Source organism: Andrographis paniculata, unplaced genomic scaffold (assembly GCF_009805555.1).
Source record: "Andrographis paniculata isolate CXL003 unplaced genomic scaffold, ASM980555v1 Contig35END, whole genome shotgun sequence".
Taxonomy (NCBI): Eukaryota; Viridiplantae; Streptophyta; class Magnoliopsida; order Lamiales; family Acanthaceae; genus Andrographis; species Andrographis paniculata.
This window is the reverse complement of record NW_026137568.1, coordinates 2767683-2791218: the sequence shown is the minus strand read 5'-3', so window position 1 is coordinate 2791218 and position 23536 is coordinate 2767683. Positions and strand designations below refer to the sequence as shown.

Below are 23536 nucleotides of genomic sequence, written 5' to 3'. Positions count from 1 at the left end.
GAGGGCGTGGACATGGAGTTTGTGGAAGTGGTTATGGTGGTCGAGAAAACAGTCATAAATAGGGACAATCAAGCCAACCAAATTGGCGGGGTAGAGGACGTGGTTGAGGAAGAGGCGGCCGATCGAACAATTATAACATTGAGTGCTACAAGTGTCATAGGTATGGTCACTATGCAAAGGATTGAATTTTGATAAATGTTATAATTGTGGTAGATTGGGGATTTTGCAAAAGATTGTTGATGTGGAAAAAAAATAGAAGAAACGACCAACCTAGCCATGGAAGATGAAAAAAAAAAGACTTTCTCTTGAAAGAAAGCAAGAACATCATTTCAAAAGAAGACGGAATATCGAGCTAAATTTCTTCTCGAGTTGATTCATATAGATATATGTGGATCAATCAACCTATAATCTTTTAGCGGAAAAGGTACTTTATTTCCTTAATTGATGATTTCTCACAAAAAACTTGGGTTTATTTTTTGAAAGGGAAATCCGAGGCATTCGAGGTGTTCAAAAAATTCAAAGTGATGCTGGAAAAGACAATTGGTAGACATATCAAAGTCATACGATCCGATCAAAGTGGCGAGTATACTTCAAGGGCTTTCTTGGAGTATTGTGAGGATCAAGGCATAAGGAGATTTATTACTACACCATACTCTCCTCAACAAAATGGAGTGGCCGAAAGAAAAAATTGAACTATCCTTGACATGGTTCGATCAATGCTCAAGAGCAAAAGGATACCGAAGGATTTTTGGGCGAAAACTATACAATGTGCGATATATATACAAAATTGATGTCTACATGCAAAGCTACATGATCAAACACCTCAAGAGGCATAGAGTGGATAAAAGCCAACGGTGTCTCATCTCAAAGTATTCGGTAGTGTGGCTTATGCACATGGACTGGATCAACAAACAATGAAGCTCGAAGATAAAATAAAAAAGTATGTTTTCATTAGATATGATGAGAAGACAATAGAATACAAGCTGCTCAACCTAATAAGCAAGAAAGTGCTGGTGAGCCGTCATGTGCGAGTAGACAAAACAAACAAGTGGAATTAGAATGATTCGGTAGAGGCTATTCATGGAGTGGGAGAATCATCAATTGCTACACCAACAAGCATGCCAATACATGCTGAAATCGTTGATGATGAAGATGAACCACGGAATCCCGAATGCGAAATGTGCAAGACTTGTATGATTCAACTAATGAGGTACACCTTGTATGTAGGGGTGGGCACGGTTCGGATGTGAGTGAACATTAATTACATAGGGCTTAAGGATAGGTAGGTATCCATCTGTCCGATCCGATAATTGCTTGGCATGGCATGCATTTTATTCTTCTATTTGATGGATTGACGATTGATTGATTGATTGACCTTGTACATACAACATACACAACACAACACTGCTTTTAAATCATAAAACCAAGAAGTTAGTTAGTTCCTTAGCTTCTTCATTTATAGTTATAGATATAGGTATTATGGTATGTATGCATGGATGTCATGTCAAGCAAGGCAAGACAAGGCAAGGGAAGGGGGATTATTACTACAGTATTATTAGATTTGTGGAGTGGAGTGGAGGTGATAAAAAATATGAGATGTGTGATTGATTTTTAAAGATTGATCGAAAAGCACAAAAAATTCAAAACAATTTGAAAATCGATAATTCAAACTAGGACTGGACTGGACTGGACTAACTCATTGATAAAATACTATGACATAAAACAGCAAGTCAAGTATTTGAAACATGAAACGAAATGCAAATAAAAGTAAAAAGATAAAGACAATGGTGGTAGTGCGGTGGCCCAAAAATAACTGGATCAACGGGTAGCTTAATGGCAGTTTTTATTAGAAAATCGCAAAGTAGTGGAACAGTAGTGGCGAGGTCGGGGTTAGGGTTTCCGGTGGTTGGGAAGTCAGTGGATGGTTTAGGGTTTAGGATTTAGGGATTTTTTGGTAAAAACTATATAGCAATGGTTGCGCCCAAAGTGAGCGCCTACGTACCCAAACGGGATAAAGTCATACATAGTTCTGCTGCTGATACAGGCTATACAGTTAATGTCAAACAAAATAGACCAGACAAGCCTAGGTAGTTTAAGTTTCAAAGGCCAAAGGCAACATGCCTAAGACATCAACACCAACCAAGCAATACTAAGCTATCAAGTCTAAGTAATATCAACACTAAGTGTCCCAAAAACAAGTAAGAGGGTGAAGCCTGCTACCTGAAACGGAAAGTCGGGAGACCATCTGCATCCGCTTGAAGGAGACTTATGATCGACGAAGGGATATCTGTCGGGAAAAATGTCCACTCAATCGAAAGAGAACCCGCTAAAGTCACTAAAGCATCCGCGACATAGCTCCCTTCACTACATATATGAGACATATGCCAAATCGCATCTCTAAACACTAAACCATAAATCCTAAGCCCTAAGCCCGGCCAGACGGGCAATGCAGTTTTGGATGGATTTTGATCGAGGTTATTTTCGGCGCCTCCGGCGGCGATACGGCGGTGCGAGTAAGTAGGTTGGGGTTTTTGGCGCTTATGAAGATAATGGCGGTAGTGCGGTGGGCGGAAAATGGTTGGATCAACGGGTAGCTTAATGGCAGTTTTGATCGGAAAATGGCGAAGTTGTGGAACAACAAGGGCGAGGTCGGGGTTAGGGTTTCCGGTGGCTGGGAAGTCGGTGGATGGTTTAGGGTTTAGGGTTCTTTTTAGTAAAAACTATATAGAAATGATTGCACCTAAAATGGGCTGCCTACGTACCAAAAAAGGATCAAGCCATACGTAGTTCTACTGATACAGGCTATACAGTCCAATTCAAACAAAACATACCAGACAAGCCTAGGTAGTCTAAGTACCAAAGGCCAACTGAAACATGCCTAAGGCATCAACACCAACCAAACAATACTAAGCCTATCAAATCTAAGTAATATCACCCTAAGTGTCCCAAATAACAAGTAAGAGAGTGAAGCCTGCTATCTGAAATGGAAAGTTGGGAGACCATTTGCATCCGCTCGAAAGAGACTTTTGATCGACGAAGAGATATCTGTCGGGAGAAGTATCCGCTCAATTAAAAAAAAAACCACCTGAGTCGCTAAGGCATCCACGACACGGTTCCCTTCCATATATATATATATGAGATACCTATCAAATCGCATCTCTAAACCTTAAATCCTAAACCCTAAACCCGGCCGGAGGGGGAATTTTTTGGTGATGCAATTTAGGACGAATTTTGATCGGGGGTATTTCCGGCGCTTTCAGCGGCAATATAACGGTGCGAGTAACTAGGTTGGGGGTTTTTTGGGCTGATGAAGACAATGGCGGTAGTGCGGTAGCCGAAAAATGGCTGGATCAACGCATAGCTTAATGACTGTTTTGATTGGAAAATAGTGAAGTGGTAGAACAGTAGTGGTGAGGTCGGGGTTAGGGTTTCCGGTGGCTAGAAAGTCGGTGGATGGTTTAGGGTTTAAGGTTTAAGGTTTTTTTTGGTAAAAACTATATTGTAATGGCTGCACCCAAACCAGACAAGCCTAGGTATTCTAAATACCAAAGGCCAAAGACAACATGCCTAAGGCATCAACACCAACCAAGAAATACTAAGTCTATCAAGTTTAAGTAATCTCAACACTAAGTGTCCCAAAAAACAAATATGAGGGTGAAGCTTGCTACCTGAAACGGAAAGTGGAGAGACCATCTGCATCCGCTCGAAGGAGACTTTTCATGACGAAGGGATATATGTCGGGATAAGTGTCTGCTCAATCGAAAAAGAAACCGCCAGAGTCGCTAAGGCATCCGCAACACGGTTCCCTTCCCTATATATATAAGATATCTGCCAAGTTGCATCTCTAAACCCTAAACCCGGCCGGAGGGGCAGTTTTCCGGTTATCGGAAAATAGCTAGATTAACGGGTAGTTTAATGGCAGTTTTGATCGGAAAATGACGAAGTGGTGGAACAGTAGTGGCGAGGTCGGGGTTAGGGTTTCCGGTGGTTGAGAAGTCGGTGGATAGTTTAGGGTTTAAAGGTCTTTTGGTAAAAACAATATAGCAATGGTTGCACCCAAAGTGGGTTGCCTGCGTACCAAAATGGGATCAAACCATACGCAGTTCTGTTGATACAAGCTATACAATCAAATAAAAAAAAACCAAACCAGACAAGCCTAAGTAATCTAAGTATCACAAGCCAAAGGCATCAACGTCAACCAAGCAATAATAAGTCTATCAAGTCTAAGTAATTTCAACACTAAGTGTTCCAAAAAAACAAATAAGAGGGTGAAGCTTGCTACCTGAAACGGAAAATCGAGAGACCATCTGCATCTGCTCGAATGAGACTTTTAATCGACGAAGAGATATCTATCGAGAGAAGTGTCCGCTCAATCGAAAGAAAAACTGCTAGAGTCTCTAAGGCATCCGCGACACGGTTCTCTTCCCTATATATATGAGATATCTGCCAAGTTGCATCTCTAAACCCTAAACCCTAAATCCTTAACCCTAAACCCGGCCGGAGGGGCACTATTCCGGTGATGCAGTTTTGGACGAAGTTTGATCAGGGGTATTTCTGGCGCCTCTGGCGGCGATATGGCAAAGCAAGTCACCAGGTTGGGGGTTTTTTGGGCTGATGAAAACAATGGCGGTAGTGCGGTAGCCAGAAAATGGCTGGATCAACGGGTAACTTAATGGCGGTTTTGATCAGAAAATACGAAGTGGTGGAACAGTAGTGGCAAGCTCGAGGTTTGGGTTTCCGGTGGCTGGGAAGTCGGTGGATAGTTTAGGGTTTAGAATTTAGGGTGTTTTTGGTAAATACTATATAGCAATGGCTGCACCCAGAGTGGGCTGCCTACGTACCCAAATGGGATCAAGCCATACGTAGTTCTACTGATACAAGCTATACAGTCAAAGTCAAACAAAACAGACCAGACAAGCCTAGGTAATCTAAGTATCAAAGGCCAAAGGCAACATGCCTAAGACATCAACACCAACCAAGCAATACTAAGCCTATCAAGTATAAGTAATATCAACACTAAGTGTCCCAAAAAAAAAATAAAGGGATGAAGCCTGCTATCTGAAACGGAAAGGCGAGAGACCATCTGCATCCGCTCGAAGGAGACTTTTGATCGATGAAGGAATATCTGTCGGGAGAAGTGTCCGCTCAATCGAAAGAGAAACCGCCAGCATCGCTAAGGCATCCGCGATACGGTACTCTTCCCTATATATATGAGATATCTATCAAGTCGCATCTTTAAAGCCTAAACCCGGCCATGGGGCAGTTTTTCGGCAATGTAGTTTTGGACGGATTTTAATAGGGGGTATATTCGACGCCTTCGGCGGCGATACGAAAAAGCGAGTAACCAGGTTGGAGGTTTTTGGGGCTGATGAAGACAATGGCGGTAGTGTGGTGGCCGCAAAATGGTTGGATCAACGTGTAGCGTAATGGCGATTTTGATCAGAAAATGGCATAGTGGTGACGATGTTGGGGTTAGGGTTTCCGGCAGTTGGAAAGTCGGTGAATGGTTTAGGGTTTAAGATCTTTTGGCTGCACCCAAAGTAAGCTGCCTACGTACCCAAACGGGATCAAGCCATACGTAGTTCTTCTGGTACAAGCTATACAGTCAAAGTCAAACAAAACAGACCAGACAAGCCTAGGTAGTCTAAGTATCAAAGGCCAAAGGCAACATGCCTAAACATCAATACCAACCAAGCAATACTAACCCTATCAAGTTTAATTAATATCAATACTTAGTGTCCCAAAAAACAAGAAGGTGAAGCCTGCTACCAGAAACGGAAAGTTGGGAAACCATCTGCATCCGCTCGAACGAGACTTTTGATCGACAAAGAGATAGTTGTTGGGAGAAACAGACACAATGATTGTAACTCTCTGAATCAGTATAATAAAATTTCTGCGGTTCCTGCCCGTGGACGTAGGTTGACACATCGTCACCGAACAACATAAAACCTCTGTATTTTCTATTTGCTTTTTTTTTTTAGTTTTCTCGTAACAGAGACATGCCTTTCTTGTTCACTGTGAATGATATATACTTCTTTGGGCCATGTTAGGCTACTTGTGTCACAAATTAGGAAGCTTCAAATACATCTGAATGTTAGACTCTTAGATTTGAAAATAGTAGTGCTTTGAAATGTATGATGTATGATGCTGTATCCCTTTGGTGAGTCGAAATGTGGCATGCAAGTGTGATCGGCAGATATCTAATTGTCGAAAGATCCACAGAATGGCTGAATACTAATTAGGTGAAACATTCTGTCATCTGGCTTCTTCTATGCTTCAGTGCTTTAGTTCACATTCCTTAAAAACATTCTAGCAGGTTAAATGAGATCGTGATGGATCACTACCCTATTGATTGGGCTTTCAAATTCTTTACAAGTTTAGTACCATCTAACTGGCATTCTTCAGTTTACCTGGAACACCTGGTTGTCTACCCTTGATGGTTATTTTCTTTTATTCAGAGATCAAATCTTCATGCTCGGTTCTTTAAAGTCTTGCTCTGTGCCATTTTGTCTTTATTTTATATGATTGTGCATTTTATCTCGACCCTTTCTTTCTCAAGTTAAAGAGTTGCTGAGAGTGGAAACTAAATGGTCTGAGCTCAAGTTTGATGAGCTTTCAATATACAAGCTCAATCTTCAATTCCGTAGTAGTCGAGATTGCACCGGAGGCTTTGCAAATTCAGATGGGTATTTTTATGCTTATATAAATAGTAAATTGTCTATGTATATTTTTTAAATACCCAGTCCAAAATTTTCATATATTATTAATCATTGTGTTTGCCAAAAGCATTCATAGAGTCCTATATTTTTGCATAAAATGGGGTTTTTGTGTATATTCTTTTCTATCATAAAGGTGAATTATATAGTAAAATTTACAAATAGTATCTTTTGCTGTTATGCTTAAACAATGTACTACATGTGATATATAATGTGCCCCTAACCAAATAAATTAGTTTCCCTCATATATAATTGAAATATTAATAATGTATTTCATAACCCCTCTATCTCTCTATATATATGTGTAATTATATATAGATCACGTATGAGTCAACGAGCTTAGTATCTCCTGACTCAAGTGGCTCACGGCTTGCTTGATTCATTTGGTACTAACCCTGCCTGAACACTGTGAATGTATTAAGGAAAGCGTGTGCCTAACTTTTTCTAATATTATTCAGTTTTTGTGAAGATGCCTTTCCTTTTCTGTACAATGTGAGATGTTTGGCTTTGTTTTCTTTTCTTGAGAATGTATATGTGTGTGTATATATACATATATAACATTTTTGAGTTTTTAATATGATGTTGATGGTGACAGTATCGGCAAATGAGGCGGAAAGAACAAGATCGACTTGCAAGGATGGATGCTGACTTCCGGGAAAGAAAGGAGCTGGGTGAGTTTGCTCAGCGAAGGGAAGAAAGATTGAAGGCTGCCGAGGAGCGTACAGCCAAGAAGTGTCTGAAACGACAAAAGAAGAAACAGAGGAAAAAGAAGAAAATGAGTAAACCCGAAAATGGCGGACTTGAGTACAACAAAGAACAACAACAATCTTCAGACGATGATGGTGAATCTGACAAATAGAAATGTGTTGAGACAAAGCTTGTGCGCAAATCTCTTTCTTGCATATCGGATTGTAGGGAAGCAAGCCATACCGTTTTGAACTTGCTGGATTGTATAGTAACCTTGGAATGTTGTACATAGTTTGATGCTATTAATGCTATTTCTTGAACACGGGTCCTAAGATATTTTTGTTTTATATGACAAGGCTTGTTCAAAGTTGTTAGTTGGAACTGATTATATGACTATGCTTGTTCAATGTGTTTTCATTTTCTCTACAGTGGCTGACCTGTTGCTGTGGAAGAAAGGCTACTTCTCTGTGGTTCATATTCGAAACAGCTGGATACAATTTACAGTCATTCATTTCAATTGCTTTCTTCTTCCTCTGGCAAAATCTGCAGCGCTTCTCGTAGGTAGATGGAATTCCTTAATGGTTGTCTGTTAAAAAATATTGATGGATAATTTCAGTGCTTCGATCTAGCGGCTGCCCTGCTTTTTAGTTTCTGTATTGCATAAAATCTGACCGACTGAATTATCTCATGGTTTTAGGACTCTGGCACCACTCCCTAATCTTGAGGTTTCTGTGGAGGTAATGGTGAGGGCTGCTGAGGAATCCTGACTGTGGGTAGACGATGCACTGTCACTTGCACATGACATTGCCATTGGTGGAAACTTGAGACTTGCCGCTCAGGTGTTTCTTTTCTTTAGCTGAATGGATGTTTAATTGATGTTATCTGCATGATTAATTGAAGAGTTAATTAATGATGTTGTTTTTGTTAGCTTGCTATAGGCTTGTGGTTCATTTCCTACATAATTCTTGTCTTTCTACTTACTTGATAGAATCAGGAGTTGTGCTTAGTCTCTCTCTCTCTCCCTCTATGACAATTACCAGGATTTCATCGACAAAAACTGCATATTGATGCAAATACATATGGCATAATAGTCCAGATGAGAAGATCCAGTGGATTCACAGTCATTCCACCGCTTTCATTCACTCAAGTAATGTTTTATCACTTTTCCAGTCCGTTGCATATTTGTGATGTGCTCGATGAACACCTTTATGATTGTGATTAATATTTTGCCTTAGTCTTCTCTTTGAGATGTGCTGTTTGGTCCCATCACTTTATGGCTGGTGTAAAACACTGGGAATATAAAAAATACTTGTATGATGACATGGAAGAACAACAAGGGAGGATAAAGTATTCTTAATAAGTAAGTTCACTAGCAGCAATGTTGTGGAGTGGGTATTATTATTAGCGGATTTCTCTTAGCTTAGCATTTGTTGGCTGATGTACTGATTAGGTTTGGTTTCCCCTAAACTATACCAAACTAAATTAGAAAGATGTTTAATTGGATGAGATTAGGGGTGGGCAAACACACACCTTAGGACGCACAGCCAGACGGAGGACCAGTGGTTCAGAGAGAGAGAGTGAGGAGTAAAGAGGACGCAAACCCTGGTGGTGAGCGGTGCAAAGAGAGTGATGAGTAAAAGAGGACTCACTGACGAGCGGTGCATAGAAAAAGAGGAGTACCCTTCCCCTTTCCGAGCATTTATAAATAGACATGATTTTGCAATATTCAATTGCGAATATCATCATACAATATATACATTTTAAGATTAATCGTGATTTTTTTCGGGCTTTGAAGACGTATGTCGTGATTTACTTAGTATAGATGTCTGGTGCCGTATTGAAACTATTTCCGGAAGAGACCGAGCTAGAGTTGACATTATTGTGTGATTTTTTGAACCCCATCCAACTCCAAACACAAGTAATGGTAGAAACCTGCAACAAGTTACACGAATAGAAAATGGGTTGGATCCATATCGTGGCGGAAAGACAGAATCTACATGTGATGGTTTTATAGAAACATAGAATTGCCACTCTCGTCTCGATGAAAACGAAATAGAATATGATACATACAATGGAATTATGAGAATCATGGTTCCTAAAAACAAAAATACCATGGTAAAACCAATTCGTATCGTCGATGAGGAGGAAGAGGAGAAGAAGCTGAAGGAGGCAAAGAAGAAAAATGATAAAGGACAAGCAGCAGGAAGATGAGGAGAGGAAGAAGAAAGACAAGCAGAAGGATGATGAGAATAAGAAAAAGGTCTCCTCTTTCCTAGCAGTATAATGACTTTTTAGAATCATCTATCTATCTATCTGATTATATTCCTATCCTTATTGATTAATTATTTTTTAGGATCACCCATCTATCTAATTATGTTCCTATCCTCATCCTTATTGATTAATGACTTTTTAGGATCATCCATCTATCTGATTATATGTTGTTTGTTGGATCGCATTAAAATTTAATATGTACTCGCGCTGCTTTGTTTTTTGGTGAAATATTCTATATGTTACATTATTATTATTGTCTAATTATAGTAAGTAAATTAAACTACATTGCTATCGTATTATTGCTTTCTTCTATATAGTTTTTACATAGTAACAGAGGCATACAAAAATAATGTTCATTTAAATACTATTTTGATTTAAAATTTTATTAAAAAATGATACATATATATATTTAACTGAAACTTTCGAAAGGGATTGAACAGAAATAGAGAGGCAGCATGCCTGTGTGCGTGTGGCAATTTTAGTTTTTTGTTGCTTAGCTAAGTTGTTTGCTGAATTTCAACATTTTGCTCGACTATAAGAATCCCTATTTTCTGTATCAATACAATATTCATTGTTGTTATATTAAAATGCAACTTTTTCTTACGAATGTTGTCTTCTGCAGGGTCGATGATGCCCGATGTATTCTTTTGGCTTTGAGTTGTATGTATCAAATTGATTTTTTTTTATTGTGGTGGTGGTGTTTGTGAGCAATAGTTTTCCCTGACAAATAAAGAATTTTGATGGACTATGATCACCAAACAACTACTACGTTTTAATGAGTTAGTATTATCCTTTGACTTATTCTATACTGTCATTCTGTTTTTGGCTTCTTGGCTTCTCTTTCCCATTGGCATTATTAACTTTCTGTTTGTTTTAACCAAATTATGTGTTGAATAAACTTAGATGTAATTTTAATTGGGTGTTAAATTGGGTGATTAGTGAATATATAATGCATGAGAGTGTGGTTAGTGGATATTAAAAATAAATAATGGGTATGGTAGAGGTTATACTAGAATAATTCCATTTATGTTAGGATTAATTGTGGTTTTAATTTGTGAAGTATCCAATGTCTTTTGTGTGCTTTAAAATGTAGTCTGTTGGTGTATTTTTTAGTGCGTAATGTAAGGATTAATTTGAGAGGAAAATACAAGTGTTTTTGTCTTCATGCATGTGTTAGTGCGTTGATGTATTTTGTCTCCATAATTTTGTATTTCCATTGGTGTGTGATCTTAAGAGCCGATGGCAAATGTGATGGGTCATATTTCCTTACCACGTTTGGCGAAGGCAAATTACGAGAATTTGACTATTCAAATGAAAGCACTTCTTGGATCTCAAGATGCATAGGAGATAGTTCAGGAAGGTTTCGAAGAACCGACGAGTAATGCGGGATATACGGCGGCTCAACAAAAAGCGTTGAAAAAGATGGGATCAAAGGATAAGGCTGCATTGTACTTTTTCCAAGTTGTTGATGAGTCGGGCTTTGAGAACATTTCCGGTGCAATAAATTCAAAAAAACGTGGAACATTTTAGAAAGAACATTCAAAGGAACCGACCGTGTCAAGCAAGTGCACCTCCAAACTCTTCATGGCGAGTTGGAAAACATGAAGATGAAGGAGTCTGAAAGTGTGTCCGACTTGTGTGCAATCTGTGGTCAACCAGCTCATTTGTAACGGAGAAAATTTAACCGATGTGCGAGTTGTTGAAAATATTTTAAGATCATTAACAGATAACTTCAAAAATATTGTGTGTGCAATAAAAGAGTCAAAAGACCTTGCGACGCTCTCGGAAGATGAACTTTCTGGTTCTCTCGAGGCACACAAACAACGAAAAAGAGGAGACACTTGAGCAAGTGCTTCAAACCAAGGCAACACTTAAAGAAGATAAGGTACTCTATCTCAAAATTTCCGAAGAAAAGGGTGCGGACGTGGAGTTTGTGGAAGTGGTCATGATGGTCGAGACAACAGTCATGGAGACGGACAATCAAGCCAACCAAATTGGTGGGGTAGAGGACATGGTCGAAGAAGAGGCGGTCGATCGAACAATTATAGCATTGAGTGCTACAAGTGTCATAGGTATGGTCACTATGCAAAGGATTGAATTTTGATAAATGTTATAATTGTGGTAGAGTGGGGCATTTTGCAAAATATTGTCGATCCGGAAAAAAGATAGAAGAACCGACCAACCTAGCCATGGAAGATGAAGACAAAGAAGACTTCTCTTGATGGCTTAAAATGAAGCAACATCATAAATGACACTTTGTGGTACCTCGACTCGGGGGCGAACAGCCACATGTGTGGACACAAGCACCTATTCAAGGAGATGCAAAAAATTGAAGATAGTTACGTGTCGTTTTGAGATGCATCTAAAGTGGAGGTCAAAAGATAAGGTACAGTTCGTTACTTACAAAATGATGGTTTAATTGGGTCAATCCAAGATGTTTATTATGTCCCAAATCTTAAAACCAACATTCTAAGTATGGGGCAACTCACGGAAAAAGGCTACTCGAACTATCGGGTGCTATACTTGAAGGACAAAAAAAAGGCGTTTGAAGCTGAATATGTGGCAACATCTTGGTGCGTATGTCATGTCATACGATATGGCTAAGGAATTTGTTGAGCAAGATGGAATTGAAGCAACCACGTGCAACTATGATTCAAGTTAACAACAAATCAGTGATTGAGTTAACAAAGACTCCGGTGAACCATGAAAGAATTAAGCATATCGATATTCGCTTTCATTTTATCCAATATCAAGTGAAGGAAGAAAGTGTGGAATTGATGCGTGTGTCAAGTCAAGATCAAGTTTCAGATATATTTACAAAACCACTACCGAAGAAACTTCTCAACAATTGCAAGAAAATGATTGGCATGATGGATGGTCGAAGCATTTAAGTTTATGGGGGAGTTTTGTTGAATAAACTTAAATGTAATTTTAATCTGGTGTTAAATTGGGTGATTAGTGGATATATAATGCATGAGAGTGTAGTTAGTGGATATTAAAAATATATAATGGGCGTAGTAGATGTTACACTAGAATAATTTCATTTATGTTAAGATTAAATGTGGTTTTAATTTATGAAGTAATCCAATGCCTTTGTGTGCTTTAAAATGTAGTCCATTGGTGTATTTTTTAGTGTGTCATGTAAGGATTAATTTGAGAGAAAAATACAAGTGTTCTTGTCTTCATGCTTTAGTGTGTTTGTATTTTGTTTTCATAATTTTGTGTTTGCATTGTGTGCTTGTCGATATATTCGATGTTTTTACATTATGTATGTGTTCATTAAAATGATAATACTGCATACTTTGTACAAGTTGTTTACTTCTATACACATTTTCCTATATTCTTGTATAGAAACACATGTTTGATGCCTTATGTTGTAAAATTTGTGTTTGATGGTGTTAGAGCATCAGCAATGCAAGTATCTCCACTTTGGAGATATTTGCCACCTCAGAAATTAAAAAAAAAAAAAAAAAAAAAAAACAAATAAGAGATTTTGTCTACGTAGAGATATTTGCTTTTATGTCATGTGTCCATTTTGAATGAGACACATCACATATTTTTATTGTATGTATATAGTTTGTATTATATATATATAATTTGTTTATGTAATTTTTATTAAATATATCATTGTATTTTTATTTTTATAATATTTTTATAATTTATAAAATTTTATATTCTAAAAACATATCAATATTGAATATATTTTTTGACTTAAATTTTTAAAAGTAATATCAATATGAAATATTTCTATTGTATTTATGATGTATTATTGATTTTGAAAATTTTAATTATTAACTTTATATTTTATTTTTTCAATTTTAAATAAATAGATATAATAATATAAATATAATATTAAAAATATTTTTATAAATATTAATTAGAATTTTAATAAATTAAAGATTAAAAATTATAATAATTTAGTATTGATTAATTATAATTTTAAAAAATATATAGAAAAAATAAAATAGAATATCTCCGATTACTTGACAGAAAGAGAAAATGTTGTGGAAAAATTTGAGTATCTTCATTGCACATGCTCTTATGGAAGAGTGAAAATTTGGAATTGTCATGATTATTTGATTCTATAAAAAAATATTTCAAATAGAATTATGTGTATGAAATTTATTAAATGGAAAAGAGAGAGAGTGATGAATGCCCGATCTTGGGGACTTTGGCAAGTCAAATTTTTATTTCAATCGCTAAATTTGAATTTAACTACCTATTGATTATCCATGGTTTCATCTTGCTGTGATTTAATTTGTATTTGTTTATTTCTATTTCCTCTTTTGTACAGTAATGTTATGTATCATAATATCATGGACCTCATATCTTCATTTCATATTTTAACTACTGTAGACACTAAAAATATATGTCTAAAATCAATTAGTTATCATATATTTTGGAAGAAAATAAAATTCTAATAAAATAAATATATGGTATTTAATTATGCACATATGTTAATTTTTGTACAATAAATATCAACCATTAATGCAAAAATATGCTTAAAATGGAAGATATCGTACAATTATTACGTGCATAAATAAAGCAATAATAATTTCGCAGCAAAATAAATTAATCTTGTCAATAAATGAAGTATATAAATTAATATCTTCCGAAAAAGGGCAATGATATAAAGATCTTGGCGAGAAATGAAGGTGCACAATCAAATCCGTCAAAAATGGAAAAGAGCAGCTGATGGAAAATGAAAGATTATAAAATCTTCCTATTGGCCAATCAAAACGCACCACGTGACACCATTAAAAAAGAAAGCTGAAGCCACCCATCCCCTATAAATAGGAGCTATGGCCAATTCATTAGAGACACCGAAGCTGCATCGAGGATTCAAGCAATGGGGTAAGTCTCTAGACTCTCTCTGTATTGTTCTCCGTGTCCTTCGAAGCGTTCTTCGTCGAAAGTCACTGATTTGGACAAATGATCCAATATTGGTTGACGAATCGATGTAGTTAACGTTCTTCGTCGTATGCCCGAGCCGGAGGAAGGATCAAAGCTCTCAAAGCCGTTGAGGAATTCGTCAAAGCCAAGGAAAGGTCTCTAAAGTTCCTCTCAAAGCTTCAAGATGTTCATTGCGTTCTTCAACAAAGCATCAACTAAGCCCTCTTCGATCCAAAACTCAAAGGGACACGTCGCCAAAAGTGTTATGGAGCACCAAATCCACCTCTTCAAGGATCAAAGTACTAAAAGCCGTTGAAGAATCCATCAAAGCAAAGGAAGAGCATCCAAAGTTCATCCCAAAGCTTCGAAGTGTTCATCGCGTTCTTCGCCAAAGCAACAACTCGGCCCTCTTCGATCCAAAAGTCAAAGGGACACGCTGCCAAAAGTGTTATGGAGCACCAAATCTACCTCTTCAAGGATCAAAGCTCTCAAAGCCGTTGAGGAATTCGTCAAAGTCAATGGAAGGTCTCCAAAGTTCCTCTTAAAGCTTCGAAGTGTTCCTTGCGTTCTTCGCCAAAGCAACAACTCGGCCCTCTTCGATCCAAAAGTCAAAGGGACACACCACCAAAAGCGTTATGGAGCACCAAATCTACTTCCTCAAAGATCAAAGCTGCGGATCGTCCAAAAAGGATATCAAATCCAAAGTCGATGATCAAATTGCCCACACGGAGACCAAAGCTCTCCAAAAGGCGGAAAAGCCAAATCAAAGATCAAAGCTTTAGATCATCCAAAGAAGACATCAAATTCAAAGCCGATGATCAAATCGCCCACACGGAGACCAAAGTCCTCCAAAAGGCGGTAAAACCAAATCAAAGATCAAAGCCTCGGATCGTTTAAAAAAGGACATCAAATCCAAAGTCGATGATCAAATCGCCCACACGGAGACCAAAGCTCTCCAAAAGGCAGAAAAGCCAAATCAAAGATCAAAGCCTTGGATCGTCCAAAGAAGACATCAAATCCAAAGCCGATGATCAAATCGCCCATACGGAGACCAAAGTCCTCCAAAAGACGGCAAAGCCAAATCAAAGATCAAAGCCTCGGATCGTCTAAAGAAGACATAAATCCAAAGACAATGATCAAATCGCCTACATGGAGACCAAAGTCCTCCAAAATGCGGCAAAGCCAAATCAAAGATCAAAGCCTCGGATCGTCTAAAGAAGACATAAATCCAAAGCCGATGATCGAATTGGCCACACGGAGACCAAAGTCCTCCAAAAGGCGGCAAAGCCAAATCAAATATCAAAGCCTCGGATCATCTAAAGAAGACATAAATCCAAAGCTAATGATCAAATCGCCTACATGGAGACCAAAGTCCTCCAAAAGACGGCAAAGCCAAATCAAAGATCAAAGCCTCGAATCGTCCAAAGTGGACATCAAATCCAAAGTCGATGATCAAATCGCCTGCACGGAGACCAAAACTCTCCAAAGTACGACAAAATCAAACCGAAGACCAAATCTCTTCAAATCAAAGAAGCTATAGAAAATCAAGTTGAAAAATAAATCGACCCGGAAGGAGAATCAAAGGACCCATTTAGATAATAGGACCCGTTTTGAATTCAAATCAAATATAATTTGTACAAATTTTGTGTTTATTAAAAATAACACAATTTTTTGTCCGCAACTACATCTAGGCATGGCCAAAAAATTGAACCGAACCGTTGAACCGAATTGAATCGAACTAAATATTCGATTAACCAAGCAAATTCGGTTCGAATACAAATAATGCATATTTGAGTATTTGTTCAGTTCGGTTTGGTTATGGTTTTTGATATTTTTTTTTGATTCGGTTAACCGAACCGAATAGGTTTATATTATTATATATTAAAATTTAAATTAATAATTATATTTGGTTCGATTTCGGTTCGGATATTTGAAATATCTACAAAATTTTTATTTAATTAGAATTTTAATTATTTTTAATGTATTCTTTTAATAATTTTGATTCGGTTTGAATTATTTGCCAATATTTTCGGTTAGCCGAATTTTCGGTTTGTATACATTTCATGGTTTTGGATATTTTAATCGGTTCGGTTCGGATATCAAATACTTGTATATTTATAAATAATCAAACCGTGTCCACTCCTAACTACATCATCAGCTTCATGTATAGGACAAGACGTGCATCTGTATCTCGACTCTCTACGTGAATCTTTTGGAAATACTAGTTCGTATAAACACATAATTTTTTGATAATACAGAGGTAAGTAGTGTGTATGTTTTGTTGTGGAGATTGAGCACCGGCCGTAGTACAAAATCATTTTGATATATATGTATAAAAAGATAGACGAAATTACTGCATTGTTTGGTTTCTTTAATTTGAGGATGAACGGTAAGGGATGTAATGACAAACGATGTAGTGACAAACAAGATCTTCCTAATAATTTTTTAAAATATTACAAAAAATTATATTTATAAGAGATTTTATTAAAATATTTTCGACTAACACTAAGAGTTAATGGAGGATGAAGTTAAATCTTTTCTTTATAATTTAAGAACTTCATGAAAGTTTTTTGCTTGTGTTTTTAAGATTTCTTACAAAATTTTTAATATTTAATTTTTTTCTCTAAAAATATTAAATCAAATAATTATTTTTAATTTTTTATATTATATTTAAAAATTAATTTTATATTCAAAATATTAACATTTATTTATATTATATCCAATAATTATTTAAGAACCCATGGGCGCCCGGAGTAGCGCGGATAATTTGTAACGTAAGAAAGTTTTATAAGTATAAAATATTTGTTTTTATTGAAATATAGTACAAATATTACATAATCTCATATTTGTCTCCACTCAAGACGATTGGGGGAACCAATTTGTATTTGTATTTAGGATAATTACTTTTATTAATATATTTTTTAAGATTAAAAAATAAAAAAAAAAATATTTATGTAAATAAACCCAAACTCAAACATTACGAAGTGTGGTTGTGCATAGTTATCTGAAATCCACTCCCCGCCCCGCCCGCTCTTTTGCTTTTGCTGTTGAGATCAGTTGAGATGTTCTTGTATTCATAATAATAACTTGCTCCGAACCCCCAACTGACTACCAATTCTCATCATCCCCAAACCGCTAATTCTTCTTCATTTTCCACACTTGCATTTCTAAATTGAATCAATCCTCTTGAGCTGCGTCGTCGTAACGATCATGACCTCCGCGCCCTCATCGTCGTCAGATTACCGCCGGCGGGTGCCTCACGGGGACATCGATCATGATGAGTACAATTGGAGCCTCAGGTTTAACTTTGTGGTCTCTATTTCGCTTTGCGGATCCAGATTTTTATTTTGATGGAGTCCAAGTGATTTCCTGTTCTTTTTAAATTTGAAGCTTGGAGTTCTCTCGCAGTGCTTGAATTAGCGATTAAAATGTTCATTTTATGTTTCGGTTGTACTATTAACCTCTTTTACTATCTTGGACGTGTTAAGTTGGATTTCCTTGGAGATATATAGTAGAAATTAGATCTTTACTGATAAACGTACAAGTTTTGGGAGGTTGTGAGCAAGAACTTTTTTGCCCACGATTAATACAGCATGCTAATTTGTTTTCATGGATTAGCTTTTGTATAGATGTAAATGTCATCTAGAGAGTAGTAGGAAAAGGGCTTTGACATGATCTGATATGATATGTTCTGTTTGCAGTAATGTTTCAAAATTGTTATCTCTGAGAGAGATGACGCCTCAAACAACGAGAGCACCCAAAAGTCTTTGGGGAAAGGAATTCTATTTCTGTTCATATTCCTATGGACTGACACGTGATTGGGCAAAAGATGCAAGACAAGAGATTCGCATGTGGTATATGCAACTTGAATACATTTTTAATCTTTTATTGATTGTTATAGATGTCGGCGGTGTAAAGTTTGTACGTGTATATCTATATGATTCACAGGGTAGAAGCAGAGTCGTTACTGCATTTATCAAGCATGTATTGCCAGATCGAACCTCAACCAAAAGCAATATTGGCAATAGACTTCAGTCCTGATGGAAAGATGCTTGCTTCTACTCAGTTAGCTTATGTTCCATCTGTCTGTATAATTCAATGTATGCTTGACAAACTGTTATGTGTTTTTAAAAATCTACGATTCTATTAATGCTTACAGTTCAGACTTTAGTGTGAGGATATTTGATTGTCAAACTGGAAGATGCTTAAAGGTACTCACAGGGCATAACAGTGTATCTTGGACGGTAAGCTCTCTGTTGACTAGGTTCATTAAACTGTTATAAGCTACGCTGTTTTAGGATTTATCTAAAATGTTAATCTAACTATTGGCACAAAGGGCAAATATAGCTAGCAAGAGTTTATTTGTGTTGTTAGAACCTCATACTTGCACACTAGGGGTTTTGTAGGTTAAATTCCATCCAATTGATCCTAAAGTTCTTGCAACTGGAAGTACAGACAGGGTAGTACACCTGTGGCATGCAAATACTACAACCCCTATCAGATCGTATATTTTTGGTAATCTCAATATTGTTCACGATACTTAAAAAAAAAGAAAAATGCTTTGTTAAAGCATTTTTCTCTATAATATTTCTTGCCACTTTGCAGATCATCCTATCTATTCAATCGCCTTCCATCCCCAAGGGGAAATATTGGCAGTAGCCTCAAGAGATAAGGTTGGCATTTCGGAGAAAAACAAATATTATTACCTTTGTTTGATGTTATGATAGCTTCGATGAGTTAACCTTTGTATGCAACAGGTTTATATATGGAAATACAACGCTATAGAGCGGAATGAACCTAGATCTATCCTGCATACTAGTCATCTCCTTGCAGTGCAGTTTCATCCGTGTGGTGCACAGCTTCTGACGGCTGAGGTTCTGTTTTTTCACTGATATTTTTTATTTTTATTTTTATTACATTAATCTCAAATGTATCATTTTAATAGTGGCTGTCTTTCAGAATAGCATCTTGAGTAATAAGAAATCTGCAACATTACCGGGATTCTCACGTTACCCCCCTCCAACTCTACATTTTTCGGATGAAAACTCTGCTTATCGGTCTAATTCACACAATGGATCGCCAATCACGTCTCTACCATTTCTAGTGTGGCCGTCGATTACCAGAAGTGATGCCAGCTCAGTTTCCCAAAGGGTGGATCCCAGCACCAGCTCTTCTGTTTCAGCGCAGATTGGGGAGTCATTGGCATCCAGGAGACTTCTTACATATACAACACCGCCTGGTGAATTTGAACTCAGATTATCTTCGATTCAATCTCCTGGTAGAGAAGAGCCACAAATGAACACTTCCACCAGTGAGATGGGAAATGATGCTTCTCAACCAGTTGCTGAACCTATGGAGATTGAAACTGAAGGTGATGGCAGACATCAATCTCTTCCATTTGGTGACCCATCGTATTGGGAACTTCCATTTTTACAAGGATGGTTGATTGGTCAAGGTCAAACAATGCCTGTCGCATCGTCAGCTCCTTCGCCATTTGAATATGTTGAAAGTTCAGGAGATGCTCAAAGATCTCGATCACCATACCGATCTTCACACCGTTCGAGTGAAAACCCTCAATCCAATACTGGTGCTTCTCCTTCTCCATCTGCACATCAGCAGGGTAATTCACCACGTTTACTTAATGCACCTCAATCTGCGGCAGCTGCTACTAGCCAGGTTGGAAGTCCAGATTTGCCTGACACGGCGGTGCTTAAAATATGGCACCATGAAATAGAATCTCCATTCACACTTCTTGATGCAAGGAGATGCCGCTTAAAAATTTCCCAGGCTGTTCTTTGTTGGTATGTAAAGCTGCTTGCTATTTGGTCTTATGGGAATTGAATTAATTGGATAGTACCATTTCCAATGTGAATTGGCTTCTGATTTCCAGAAAATTTTAATTAGTCTTAGATCCTAATTATTATTAGATTGCAAAAAATTGCATTGTACATTATTAATTCTCAAATTGTTTTTTTTTTTTTTTTTTTTTTTTTTTGTTTTTCCCTTTTCATAGTCCAATAGTATCAAATGCTTACATATGACATTATTTTGGTAGTGAAAGAGGTGCTCATTTTTCTCCATGCGGAAGATTTTTAGCAGTTTGTGTAAAATGTGAGGCATTCGTGAGTCCTCTTGATGTTACTGGGGCTGCAACTCGACCAAGTAAACGTTCTAGATTTGCAGTCGAGGACAGTACTTATGAATTAAGGATATATTCTCTTGAGGAGGCTACGTGAGTCTTATATTTTCTTGCATGCTACAAATTTACTCAATTCTAATATCATTTTTTGAAGCTGATGCTTGTTTTCCTTCTTATAGCTTCGGTTTTGTTTTAAACAGTTGTCCAATCAGGGCCGCTGCACACTTAACTTCAATACAGGTTAGTTGTGTTATTTAATTTGGTTCCTTTTTTCTATGACCATCTCCAAGGCATTTGACAATGATAACAGTTGAACGCATGACCATTACTTCTTCATCGGTAGTATTTTGAAAAAATAACTAATTTTGGGAATAAATGACATTGTTTATTGGAATATGTATATTTCAGAAGTTCTTACTTAGCTTGGTGATAGGTTCATTGTAATAAATATGTAAGGATGTAGGAGAATGATGGTATTTTAGTCGTCTGATACGTTGATCCGAATGTTATGATAATTATCATTTATAATTTATTTTTATTTTAATTTGGCAACACTTTAGTTCTCGCCTACCTCAGAACATTTGTTGCTAGTTTATGGTCAGCAACATAGGGCACTTCTCAAAAGCGAGCTGATTGACGGAGGCAAGTCAATATTGATTTATACAATTCTAGAGGTGAGAGATATGTGAAGAATCACATTTTTTATTGTACATACTTTGGCGAATTGTTGTTTTTCACTTATAATTTACTCAAACTATTATATTTTGGCAACTTCAATTCATCATGACATTTCGTTTTTTTTTTTTTTTTTTTTTTTTTTTTTATGTAGTGTAAGAAAGCTAAAATTGTAATATTTTGTTGAATTCCGCCTTTAAGACCTATTGGAATAAAGGATTTTAAGATATACAAAGTCTTGTATGTTTGTATCTTGTATATTTTAATAAAATTTACTAGTGGATCATGAGTAAGCAGTAAGTATGAATAAGTACTATATATATATATTATCATATAGTTTGTCTTGATATCAAGAATTACAAAAATATACCAAGCATTAAATGCATTTTTGTATTTGTTGATATTGCTCGATTCCAAGTACTTAAATTCATTGTATGGTCTCTCAGATATATAGAGTTTGTGATATGGAACTTATTAAGATTCTTGCCAATGCGGAAGAAATTGTAAACTCAGCATGTTTCCATCCTTCGGTTGGTGGAGGCTTTGCTTATGGAACCAATGTAAGGAAAAAAAAAAGTTTCAGTTTTTTATCTTTGTTGATGTTGTTTTCATTGTGCTTTACACACACACATCTAATTTGACAAATATTTTCATCTAAATAATGTTAGAATGGAAAGTTGCGGATTCTGAAATGTGACATATCACATGGCTTTCAAAATGATGAACCAGAGGTTCCTGAAGGCATATTCGAGGTTAGTAAGAATTACTCTTGCTATTATTAATCTCCTTCTATACCCTTGTTGATGAATTGCTGATTTAATCCCAAATTAAAATATGTCAATGCATGAAATCCATTGGTAATTATTTCAAGTGTATATTGCATTCAATAGATAATTATACAATGATCACATTTTAGTATAAGCCATATGTTGAATGTGTTTGCCCTGCCCTACTTGTCTTTACTTTTGATTGCATAACTTTAATTATTGGTTAAAGGCTTAGAGAGTGATTGGCCTCAGAAGGATGGTCATTGTCAATAGAAGATATCAGCAGCAGCAGCAGCATCATTGAGGTTTGTTTTTCCAGATTTTGATAAATCGATCTTCTTCTGTGCTGTTTATGCATATTCAGTTTTCAATCCTTTTGATTGCCCTTGGAAGCTAATCTCTGTTATTAGTTTTCTTGAATTTTTTAGTTCCATATGCCTATCTAGCAAATCTATTTCTTATTATAATATATACTGATTGCCTCATGTCAGCTTGACACTGTTGCTGCTCATAAATCGACAGATGCGTTGGATGGATGCTCACATTAAGACATACATATACATATGCTCGATGATGCTATGCTGTACAGATATTCGGAGTGATGGATCTGAAATTTCTAGTTGGTTTAGTGTGTGGATGTGAGTGAAGATTACATAGGGCGTAAGGATAGGTAGGTATCCATCCGTCCGATCCGATAATTGCTTGGCATGGCATGCATTTTCTTCTTCTGTTTGATGGATTGAAGATTGAAAATTGATTGATTGACCTTGTACATACAACACTGCATTCAAATGATAAAAGCAAGCAGTTAGTTAGTTCCTTAGCTTCTTCATTTATAGTTATAGATATAGGTGTTGGTGTTTCCATTCCAGCCCAACACTCAGGAACATTATTATGGGATTATATACTACAGTATTAGATATATGTAGTGGAGTGGAGTGTTGAACTTGAAACACTAGTCAATTAATTCAATACATAGGAATGGAATGGTACCACCATAATTTGAAGGATAAACAATAGGAGATGTGTGATTGATTTTTAAGGATGGATCGAAAAGCATCGAAAAGCACAGCAAAATAAACAAGTTGGATGAGGGAGTATGACATAAAACAACAAACAGCAACGAAAACTCAAGTTAAACCTTCAATAACATTTCCCATTAATAATAGAGCAAAAATCAATTATAGTCTCAGTCAAAACAAATTTTGTCATTTTTCATCTCATCCAAAAAAATTTATCAAAATTAGTCCCATACAAAACAAAATTCATCATTTTTAGTCTACTCGTTCAAATTTTAACGGGCTGTGCTGTTTTGTCAGTTGGAAGCTGATCTGACAGCTGAGTCGGATCGAACACAACGTGTTATGTAGAGCACGGTCGTATTCAAA

At 36.7% G+C, this 23536-nt stretch overlaps 2 protein-coding genes across 9 annotated transcripts; both read left to right on the top strand.

Annotated features, from left to right (window-relative positions):
* Positions 1-5426: 5426 nt before the first annotated feature.
* Positions 5427-7575, top strand: LOC127249056 (uncharacterized). Its single transcript, XM_051271647.1, has 2 exons — positions 5427-5495; positions 7312-7575. The coding sequence occupies exons 1-2, from the start codon at positions 5427-5429 to the stop codon at positions 7573-7575; spliced, it is 333 nt and encodes a 110-aa protein (XP_051127604.1).
* Positions 7576-17593: 10018 nt separating this feature from the next.
* On the top strand, positions 17594-23033 carry LOC127249142 (uncharacterized). Of its 8 annotated transcripts, none has more exons than XM_051271818.1 (15): positions 17594-17866; positions 18269-18421; positions 18516-18632; positions 18727-18811; positions 18974-19082; positions 19173-19240; positions 19325-19441; positions 19527-20368; positions 20623-20799; positions 20886-20946; positions 21267-21380; positions 21828-21941; positions 22050-22133; positions 22378-22453; positions 22671-23033. In XM_051271818.1, exons 1-14 carry the CDS (start codon positions 17778-17780, stop codon positions 22381-22383), a joined length of 2136 nt encoding a protein of 711 aa, XP_051127775.1. In that variant the 5' UTR covers positions 17594-17777; the 3' UTR covers positions 22384-22453; positions 22671-23033. The 8 variants fall into 8 exon arrangements, with proteins under 8 accessions (XP_051127775.1, XP_051127776.1, XP_051127778.1 ...); XM_051271819.1 differs by having other exon boundaries at positions 20907-20946; positions 22671-23032; XM_051271821.1 differs by lacking the exon at positions 21267-21380 and having other exon boundaries at positions 20907-20946.
* The last annotated feature ends 503 nt before the right edge of the window (positions 23034-23536 follow it).

Coding starts and splice junctions, on each gene's coding strand:
- LOC127249056 (XM_051271647.1), top strand. CDS start 5,427: ATGGCGATTTTGATCAGAAAATGGCATAGTGGTGACGATGTTGGGGTT. Junction 5,496..7,311: donor GGGTTTCCGGCAGTTGGAAA/GTCGGTGAATGG, acceptor TGATGGTGACAG/TATCGGCAAATGAGGCGGAA.
- LOC127249142 (XM_051271818.1), top strand. CDS start 17,778: ATGACCTCCGCGCCCTCATCGTCGTCAGATTACCGCCGGCGGGTGCCT. Junction 19,241..19,324: donor CAGTAGCCTCAAGAGATAAG/GTTGGCATTTCG, acceptor TGTATGCAACAG/GTTTATATATGGAAATACAA. Junction 20,369..20,622: donor TCCCAGGCTGTTCTTTGTTG/GTATGTAAAGCT, acceptor TTATTTTGGTAG/TGAAAGAGGTGCTCATTTTT.